Source organism: Calonectris borealis, chromosome 19, assembly GCF_964195595.1.
Source record: "Calonectris borealis chromosome 19, bCalBor7.hap1.2, whole genome shotgun sequence".
Taxonomy (NCBI): Eukaryota; Metazoa; Chordata; class Aves; order Procellariiformes; family Procellariidae; genus Calonectris; species Calonectris borealis.
In genome coordinates, this window is record NC_134330.1 from 6,594,992 (window position 1) to 6,605,616 (window position 10,625).

A 10,625-nucleotide genomic window follows, 5' to 3' on the forward strand; every position below is an offset into this window, starting at 1 on the left:
AGCATGTGTAATGTCTGAAATGAAGTGTTCTGGGTATAAGAAGCTCTTTAGCTTTTGTCATTGGAAGATCATGTAGATTAAACCCCCTTACCAACTGTGGCATATCCACAAACACTTTGTAACTAGGGACAGAGATCTTTCTTTACTGCAGCAATGCTCACCTTTACACATGGGAATGTGCCATTGCCTAGATAAACCGATTAAAAGAAAGTTAGCTCATACCATTATGTCCCTTTGAGTAATCTCTCTTCTGAATTTGATATTTCCTTTTTACGTGCTGAATGTTTCACTGGCTTGGGCTTTTGTTTCTATTCCCGTGAGGGAGGATAGGGTTACCTTTGGAACTCCTTTTCTACTCACAGTAATAACAAGAAATGGAAAGTTTTTTGCTTATTTGGCAGAGCCGTGCTTCTTGTCCCTTCCCTTTCCAGTGTCAAAAGCTCTCAACACATCAGTTTAATATTGTTGTTCATTTGAAGAGTTGCATCCAAATATGTACTCAGTGCTAGATCAATAATCTCTTTGAAGAGACAATTTCTGCCTAGTTAACTTATGCTACCCCTTCTAAATAGAGTGGCAGATATTGTCCTTTAAAGAAAAAGCTATTTATAAACTCCAAATGTTTCACTAAAACAATGGAACTTACGTTTTTTCAGTGAACAGCTTCTGGTTTATTTGATCTTACGTATTTGGTGATCAAACCATTTTTCTAAAAGCAGTGATGTGTTTACATACAGTTCTGAAGTTCCCTAAGTCAAACCCCAGTCAAGTTATAATGCTTTGAGTTGACTTTCCTACTGCTTATCTAGCTAATAAGACGACAGGTTATATAGCCAAAGAATAACAAGAACCTTTATTTTGATGACAGAATGAGTATATGAAGGATGACTTCCTGATCAAAATTGAAACCTGGCATAAATCAGATCTTGGAACACAAGAGAATGTAAGTACTTGTGTCATGTGTTTTATTCATCGCTTTAATGTCACAATGCTGCTTTCCGTGCTAGATTAGAGAATTGCTGAGTGGAACTGTCTATTTGCTGTGTTCCTGGATTTGAAATGCTTATCGCACTAGCAAGGCAGAGACTCCCTCACATTGGCTTCTCATATACGCTAAATAAAATTGTCCCCCAAACACTTGTTTTGTGTGAGCACCTTTGCTTCTTTAGAAGATCTCACATCGTGTGTTTACCGTGGTGTCCTGTCTGTACATGGGAGGGGAACACTGGGTGTCTGCGTGTCCATCTGTTTTTTTACAATCTTAGAATGGGAGTGTTCTGTAGTTGAATCAGTTACGTTAGTCCTGTACTTTTCCTGCAGGTTCATAAACTGGAGCCAGATGTATGGAAGAATGTAGAAGCTATTTATATAGACATTGCTGATCGGAGTCAAGTACTTCCCAAGGTATGGTAGGTGGGTAAGAGCTCCCCAGTGTGGGAGGCCTTGTGCTAAAAGAGGGATAATGTACAAACTGTGTTCCCAGGGATGGTCACAGGTGACAGGACAAAAGAGAGGATGGAAAGAGGAGGAAAGGCATTCCTTAGAAATGTTTAAGCAAGCAGAGAAAGAGCTCTTTTAAAAGCTATGTCAATACTGTCTGTAAAATGTATTGCTTAGCCTTACAGTGCATGTAACCGTGTATATATGTAGTTCTTCAGCACTGCAGCTGATTATAATGCTTGAATAACAAGAAATGGCACGCCCTTCCCATACAGGATCTTTTTTAAGCTGCCTCCTTTTGAAACTCGCCCATGGCTTCACAAGTGTATCTGAAATCATGTACCTAATGCTTTGTTCCACTACAGTTACTGTAAGAAACTAAGGGATGTTTCTGTACTGTACTGGGAAAAAACCCAACTATATAAAAAAGGAATATTGTTTGAGTTTCCCCACTTAGTATTTCTGATACCATTCAAATATGGCTAATTTACCTGTTCTCACACTTGGCCTTGGGTATTAAACCAGATCTAGTACTTATTTTAGCTTTTCTTTCCAATAAAGATGAATTGATAGAACATGAGCATCTGATTCTGATATGTTAGGCAGGTACTAAGCTGTATCTGCAAATACAAACTACTCTGAATTAAATGCTGCCAGAGAGCAAGGAGAATTCACCTGGAGCAGAAGACTCCTGAATAAGATGCTAACAATTGATCACTTTTTGCACTAAGCTGCTGATGATTTGAGTTTGTTTTCATTTTAATTGAATTAGGGGTAGGAGTAGAGTACACACCCCAGTCTTAATCCAACATGCAGGAAGGGAATCCGGCAAATCATTTGCTGTGCAATAGGGGGCATAACTAATGCCTCTTTCTTTTTGGTGGTGTTGCAAGTTTGACTGTACTTTTATTCTAGTGTGCAATATGTGAGCATCATACTGATGCAGTGCTGTGAAAAAAACTAGATACCACAGCTCCAGAGAGCATAGCTATTTCCCGCAGCAGCAGTGTTTAGCTGCCAAAGAACTAGTGGTTACAGGAAACCTATCCTGCGGGTTTACAGATCTGATAGTCTTACCCCAAAGGAGTCCTTACAAAGGTCATATCAGTTTGTTACCACTTCTTCACATAGGTCTAGGACACAGCACAGGGGGGAGAAATATGTTTCCTTGAAGAGTGCCTGACCTAATGTTGAAGTCTGAAAACAGTAGCTCTTGAGAAGGCAGTTAGAGGTTAGTCTTTGCCCACCAGAAAAATAAATCCTTTGTGACAGTGAGCAGCTGGGTAACAGTAGGATAATTTGTGTTTGATCTTCTGTGTCTATCCAATAGGATTACAAGGCAGAAGAAGATCCATCAAAATTTAAATCTGTCAAGACTGGACGTGGACCTCTGGGTCCCAACTGGAAGGTGTGTATTGCATGAGTTCAGGAACTGTATCGGCTTGCATGACTGAAGTATAGATATTGGGGCTTGGAGCCACAGACATGTAAGTAAAACATTGGATTCACTTCTGTAGAAGGAAGTGCAGAACTCAGCTGGTGATCTGTTCTGAAGTCAAAGGAAATGGAAGAGTTTGGTACAAATAGATTGAATGAGTTCCAAGAAATTGCCAGAGCTGTCTGGTGTTCAGCCCAGGGGTTCACCCGAGAGAATTCAAGGATGAAGTAGCTGAGTTATGAGCAGCAGTGTTTAACCTTTCACTTAAATCCTTGGAATCTAGAAGTGCAAATATGATACCAGTCTTTAAAAGGGACCCTGAATGAGATTTGGGGAGCTATGGGTGTGCAAGTCTGATCTCTAGCAGGCAAACTTAGAAGCTGGGGTTGATATGATCCACTTGGTAAGAGTGGATATGGCTCCTGTAAAAGGAAGTAGGAAGTCCACCTTGCAAACCTTGTGGAGTTTTCTTTAAGGCTTTATAATTATTTGGGTGATCAGATGATATATTTCCAAAATATTTTAGATAGGGACTTTGTCAGAAGACTTTTAAGGAAACTATGTAGCCATGGCATAACAGTGAAGATACTGAAAGACATAAATTTAATGGAAGAAAAAATGGGGAACAGAGGAGAGGAAGGAATGGTCCATTCTCGAAATGGAGGGAGGGCCATCTGTGGAGGAAACTAGGGTCTATTATCATCATGGTCTTAAATACCCTGGAAAAGGGGTGAGCAAAGATGTGACAAAACTTGTCCATAAAAGGTAGGCAAGCTGTAAGGACGCAAGATGATTGTGAGGAGTTGTGGAAAGACTTCATAATTATGACTGAAGGAGCTGCTTTCCTGGAGACATTTGACCTGAGTCCTGATGTGAATATCTTTGTGTCTTTGCAGAAGGAGCTGGGGAAACAGACAGATTGTCCATACATGTGTGCTTACAAACTGGTAACAGTCAAGTTCAAGTGGTGGGGTCTGCAAAATAAAGTTGAGAACTTTATACAGAAGGTAAGTGAGCTCTTTGATGGGGAGAGATGTGGAAATGAGGCATGTTTCATCTCCCATCTGCTTTAGCACCTCAGCTGCTTCTAATACTGTAGCCTGCCTGGAGATACTAACTTGAAACCCAGTCATGTCACCTCAGGCAAGGTCTCCGCCTGATACACTGCAATCAGTTAAAGTTGGATTCAATTTGCTGCTAATCCACAGATAGGGCTGGCTGATTGTTCTGTGAATTGGCTATTGAATTGTTTTCACTCTAAGGTATGAAGGTAAACTTTGTTTAATAGATCAGCCTGAGAATTGCAGTCACTTGGTAGTTGATTTGTGAATGATGAGATGATACCTGTATACTAGGGTTATTCTGGTCAGGGGCAAGACATGTTTTTGTGGGGAGATAGCTACAGCTTCAGTTACCTGATCCTAATCAGCTGAGGATCTTTCTGGCAAGTCCTAGAGCTCTAGTCATGTTTTCCTCTCCCAGTTTGCTGTTTGAGAGACCTGTGTTAAAAAATAAGCAGATGGTGGGAAACTTCATTAACTTAAAACATGAGTAATTGGTATCCTGAAAAGAGCTTTTTCTGTGGCAGAGTTCATAACCCATGAACTGCAGCAGAATGTTAGACCTCGGAACCAGTACCTGCAATTTTCCAGGCAATGCCATGTTCATAAAATGCCTATGCCTTCAGATCATGGAGACTTCTCTATGGTTAATATTGATAAACTACAGTGCTGCTTCCGCAAAAGCAATTCTCTGGTGATATAATCGAAAGAGAACTCTAGAGGGGACTGAGCATTCTGCTGCAGGATTTCAAATACCTGTAACAAAAGCCCTGAACAAAGCAGTGTCTTGAATCCCTTTCTCTTTATGAGTGTCTCTTCAGCTACACATTTGCGTCAAAGTAGTTGAGCTGCTTTTGATGAGAGCGAGTTATCAGATGTGAAACCATAATTGGTAAAACTGAAGTGTCCTTCCTTAATGAGAACTTTTGAAGAGGCATTGTATACCTCTGCCTAATACAGTGATTTTGTCTAGCTTATCTCCTATGAAATGGAAATAAATTGCTCCTAACTTGAAGTAGCTGGTGCGCATTAGTTACCTCTGCTGAAAGGTTTTCAGCTATGGAAAACAAGTTTAGGCTTTTTTTAGGTCACTGCAAAAGAAAAAAGCAAGATAGGTGCATGTCACACTTGCTAACTTCCAGTTTTTAGCAAGTTAAGGATTATTTTAAAAATACTTTTATTCTATTTCTCCTTTTTTCTGCACCTTCAGGACAAGCATTGTGCTCTAAGTAAACCCAACCTGGAGCACTTTATTCAGTCAAAACAATACTGTCAAATCAAAGGAAATTACTAAAGCATTCGTTAATTCTTTCAATGTACTGTGCAGGCTGCTGTCTAGGCTTGAAAAAAAATGCATTTCTCTGGGGATTCAAGGCTCTAGATATTCTGTTAAAAGAATAAAAATTAGCTAGCTCCAGTTTCCAATTGTGGCAGCTATATAGAAAGGTGGGTGAGGGAGCTGGTTCTTCAGTGTACACATCTCTGAAAATTGTTATGATCCGGTTAGATCCATATTAATTGCCCTATGAGTAAGCTTGCTTGTATTCCTCCTCCTTTTGCAGCAAGAAAAGCGTCTCTTCACAAACTTCCATCGGCAGCTCTTTTGCTGGCTTGATAAGTGGGTTGATCTGACTATGGAGGACATTCGTAGGATGGAGGAGGAGACCAAGAGACAGCTGGATGAGGTCAGTGGAAAAGCAGAGCAGGTGTGGGTTGTGTGAGAAACTGTTTCTATCCAGTACAGTAGAGAGAGGAAAGACTGCTGCATTGTCATAGCATAGTGTGTATCGTCCTCCTGCTATTTAGGTCATGCTGCTTGTGGTTTGAATGATTGGCTATGACTCCGTTGTGCTGGCATCTCCTTCTAATCATGGCCTACTTCTGTTTGTTGTTGAGCCAGTAAATGTATTGAACCACAGGTAATGAGGGTATGAGTGGCAATGATTCATTTACCGCTTTAATATCTTCTATTAGCTTTTACCCAAAGCTGAACGGTCATTTTTGTCCTCATTCCTCATTAGTTTCCAAAAACCAGTTCAGTAAAAGGATTTTTAGCTCTAAGTATTATAAGCAGGTAGTGGGGGTATGTAACAGGGTTCTTACTGTGAGAAACACGAATTTGGTAATAATGAGTACATTGTTCCATGATTTGTGTCCTGCACTGCACCCTGCTCTTCCTTCGTGTCCTCAGGATATTTCATTATAGTTTCATGTACACTCTGCCCTTTGGATAATGGTTCCAGCAGACCTGCAGCTTAACTAAAAATGGTGCCTGCATGTGCATATTCACAAACACTGATTTGGGATGCTCAGATGTAATCAGTGCCTTACATAAAGGAGGTAGCTTAATGTGTTCCATACCAATAAATTTTGAGATACCGTCGTGTGAGAATCAGTACTTTGAATACTGTTTTCTCTTTCAGATGAGAGAAAAAGATCCAGTGAAAGGAATGACGGCTGCAGATGACTAACATGACTTCTTCCTTGTGCACTGTAGGTATCATGAGAGTTTGACAAAACTCTGTATTGCTCTATTTAGGAGAAAAAATACATTTGGGTAAGAAATGATCCTGTTCATAGCTTCTGGCAGGCAAATCTGTGGTATTAATTGTTTTTATAGTGAACTTGTTTCACTGACAGGTTGACAAGTAAGTTTACTGTCTTCTTCCAGAACTATTCTAAAGAAATGTCAGAGTGAAAAGTGTAAGAAAAACGCATTAGAACATTTTGTAGACTTTACTGCTATTCTTATTTCTGTAATGCATGCGTTACTTTCCATGACTTTTGCCGGTCCTGAAAGAATAAGTTGGACCTGCAACTTAGAATACATTCAGAAATTGAAAATTCATTGCAAATGTGCTTGGGATGTATTTCTTGCATTGTATGTTAACAGTATTTACTAATGGGCCAAGGCCTGGAGCAACACTTGCACATTGCAGGAGAAGCAGCAATGACAATTTTAAAGCTTTTGGCTTGTTTTTCATCTATTTCACTATGAGTATGCTAACCTGGCAGGGGAGGGACTATCATACTGGAAAGCGTATATGAATTTGCCTTTGTTGGCCAAATCCCTAGGCTGTATTCTAGTCAGCACGCTGGATAATAACCTGTAAGCAGTGCGAGAATGTTGAACCTTATTCTGTTAAATTGTGTAATCATTTTGGGGTTTGGTTTTGGTGGGCTTTTCTTGGACACTGTCCAAAAATGTGGTATAGTATTAGGGAAGTAAGAAGGCGAGGAGAAAGAAGTGGTTGTCCATTTATGTAGAGAAGTCCAAGTTACTAGCCACAACTTTTCTAGGGCAGTAAAACGCCATGCTAGCTATCCTTGGAAGGGATGGGGTGGGACAGAACCACAGCCTTATCAAGGCTGTTTACCTCTGCTTGTCCTCTGTTGTCTGCTGGTTGTTTGGTGGTAAGTGGGGAACACAAGGTGAGGGAGTGTCTGAAGGGGTGTCTTCCGATAGATATATGTTAATTTTTTAATGCAACTTAAACCTTGTTAGTTTCCTCTTCATTCACATTTACTCTAGTTCTTAGAGAAATGAGTTGGTGATCTTCTCGATTGTATTGTGGCCTCTGGACTTGTTAGATTGTTTAAATTGCAATTTCTATTTGTCATTTTTAGGCTATGTTGGAAATTCTGCCCTGGATTAGCGCTGAAATGTAATGATGCAGTGGTGTATTGTCATTGCCTGCACTGGTGACAGTGTGTCTCGCATTTGCTTTCTGAAGGTTCAGTCTGACACTTCTTTCAGTACACTGCTCTTCCAAAGTGGTTCTGAAATGTTTTCCTGTTGTCTCTTTATTTTAGTTTGCAAGACAGTCATCAGGAAGGCCTGGGGAATCCACACTCTTGACTGACGGACCATCTCTGGATCAAGCCTTTCTATATCCAATCGGCAGGCGATTTTAAATCTCCCATAGCTAATTCTAGATGCCCCTTAATATTGTGAGCAAATAGACCGTCTGGTACTAAGCACTCCAATGTTAGCACGTATATGAAGGAGGTAGCTCCTTGGAGACGTGTGACTTAGAGATCGCTGTATTTACGACTCCTCCCTCTTTTTTTTCATTGTGTTCAGACCAATTTCCATGTGTCCCTGTTTGATTTCCAAGTGACATTTTTAGCTAAAATAGTCTTGTGATGTGGTGACTTAGATTTTTTTTCTTTTTTTTTTTTTTTTTTCCGAGTGGGATAAACTGCCACCTTTGTTCCTGCCCAGCCCTTCACCATTCTTTGAATGTATTTGGAGAGGGAAACTGTCAGTATTTTAGAGTGCAAAACTATTCCACAAAATAGCTCTGACCCTTGCTCCCAGGGTAAGAAATTTAATGGCATGTAATCTGAATACATAATCAGGAGTAGCCAGATATAGTTCTTGGTCTGCGATGAATCGTGATACGTGGCTTCTGCACGGCATTACTTTGTTCTGTCTTAGCACACATGAATTAAAGACTGCACAGAAGCTGCATTCAGCGTCCCCATGCTAGGGCCTTCAGCACATAACCGTTGAGTTTCAATTTAGTGGTACATGGTCCCTTTGGCCCATGTAGCTATGTTGTCCTTCAGCTGTGTGTGTCAGTCTTACAAAATCATTATGAAAAGTTGCTTGACATATGTTGCAACTTCCTAGTTCTTCATTTACTAAGAATTCCCATAACTTACAAAGCTAAAACTATTTTGACTAATCATAATGTGATTCTCCCTGGACAAATTGGGATGTAGCAAAAGCTGGTGTACAAGTAAAGTCTTGGTATCTGATTACATCCAGGTGCCTGGGTCAGTGGTTCCGCTCAGCAATAATATTCTTCCCATTGCAAGACTGACTAAAATATCTCTGTTCATGCTATAAAAAGGCAACTTACAAAGACCTGCAGTTGTTTTGTACTATATCTGTCAGTTACTATAAATCACAAAGGATACTGTTAAACAATGTAAAGAGCTCTGGTTATTTGATGAACTCAAATACTTACTGTAACTGTCCTTATGTTGATATCAGCTTTAGACAATCAAATAAGCAGAACAGAATCAAAGAAATGCTGCTTTATTAAATACATATGAGAAAAAACCAATTTCTTCGCTTATGCCTAAAGCCCAGTGTTTGATTTTTTTTTTTTTTTTTTTTCCTAGTAGTAATCACTTTATTTTCCACTTCTGTATTTGGCGGCACTAACGCAAAATACTGAATGCCAAACACAGTCGTGGGTGTATCACCACTTTCGAGGAGTCTTTTTGGCATACTGTAATACATCCGACTCCTTCAGCCCTTCGCATTCCCGCAAGCAGGAGATCCTGAAACGATCCCATGCCACGCTGAACAAGTCTGTGCTGGGATCTGAGCTGTTTTCAGTGTGAGGGAAGATGAGGCATGCTCTGGAGGGAGAGGATGGCGTTTGGTTTCTGGGGAGGGGGCAGTTTATCCCTTTATTTTTAGTTTGTTATTTTGCCTTACTCATGTCTAAGTGCAATAAGCTCTGAATTGTACCAGTAACTCTGGCAGGCTCTTCTCAGTGACCTCAGACGGTTTTGCGGGGTGGGGGTGGGGTTTGAGGGATTTTTAGCAATCTCACCAGGCAGAAGTGAAACAAATTTATTGTAAAATAGGTGAAGAAACTAAATTTTAATCTGCAAGGCTATTTGGGACCAGGATGTTTTGTGGCATCTTCTGTAGCTGTTCAAGAAGTATTCTAGGAGTGTAGGCCCCACTTATAGTTCTTTTCAGTTTAAAGTATTTTTAACTGAGAATTTATGCACTGACGTCCGTTCATGTTTGTCGGATACGTTTTGAGGGATTCTTACACTTGAGGACAACCTGAGAATACACATAGCACACTTATTCTTTCCATGTGTGTTATCCAAGAGGCTTTCTATCCGATGACACTAATCGCTGTGGAAGCAGATTGTAACATTCCACCATGCAATCCTTTTTTGATCCTCTGATTTCAGAGTAAGAGCTTTTACAGAAAGCTTTCCTGATTAGTGGAAAAACTGGGGGGTGGGGGGGGGAACGCAGGAACTCCAGCCTGAATACTTCCCCCCTCCCTGCCCCTTGCTTGCTTTCCTTCCAATTTAATCCAAAGTGAAAGCATCCCTCAGCCTTGGGATAGACAAATCCTATAAAGACCTTTCAGTCTCGCTGCTTGGTTCCTAGTGAGCGTAGCGAAGATCGCGCAGCGTTACCCTGCTGTATCTTTCATTGGCTTTGGCAAGAACCCCTCAACCTGCTGGGGTCATCGCTGGGCAGTTTGTCTGTTCTGGGGCGATGGCTGTGCTGTGACCCTCTCTCCGATCCACGCTGGGTGGGTTTCGGGGCTCCAGGGGCAGGTACCTTGCCGCAGCCCGGGTCAGGCCGGTTTGCTGGTGGGGCGGCTTGCCCCCCTCCCCGCTGCACCTCTCTGGGTTCACCCCCGCTGGGCCTCCCCGACATGTTCCGATGGGCTCATCGTGCTCTTTCCTTTGGCAACACACACTTTGTAGAATGGGTTAGATTATCTCGTTGTTTCTTTAAATGTGAGTTTGTGCCTTTTTTGTCTCCTAATCTTCCAATACAGGCATATTGGAAACGAAATCTAATAAAATACTAGACAGAGCTTTGCGCCTCCGCCTCCTTTGTTTTGGGTGCTGCCGGGGGGGGGGGGGGAGGTTGCGGTGCACCCCCGGGGGTGCAAAGGCCGCCACGCGCC

General features: G+C 41.3%; 1 protein-coding gene across 3 annotated transcripts in view; it reads left to right on the forward strand.

Annotated features, from left to right (window-relative positions):
* PITPNA (phosphatidylinositol transfer protein alpha) overlaps positions 1 to 10,532 on the forward strand; it is a 26,219-nt gene extending 15,687 nt beyond the window's left edge. For 2 of the 3 annotated variants that reach the window (XM_075168760.1, XM_075168759.1), the window contains exons 5-11: positions 869 to 943; positions 1,321 to 1,404; positions 2,771 to 2,848; positions 3,775 to 3,885; positions 5,502 to 5,624; positions 6,363 to 6,432; positions 7,753 to 10,532. In XM_075168760.1, coding sequence (XP_075024861.1) covers positions 869 to 943; positions 1,321 to 1,404; positions 2,771 to 2,848; positions 3,775 to 3,885; positions 5,502 to 5,624; positions 6,363 to 6,410 — 519 coding nt within the window. In that variant the 3' untranslated portion in view covers positions 6,411 to 6,432; positions 7,753 to 10,532. Of the gene's footprint in view, positions 1 to 868; positions 944 to 1,320; positions 1,405 to 2,770; positions 2,849 to 3,774; positions 3,886 to 5,501; positions 5,625 to 5,745; positions 5,826 to 6,362; positions 6,433 to 7,752 lie in introns of those variants that run through there. The other variant, XM_075168761.1, reaches the window with a different exon arrangement.
* The last annotated feature ends 93 nt before the right edge of the window (positions 10,533 to 10,625 follow it).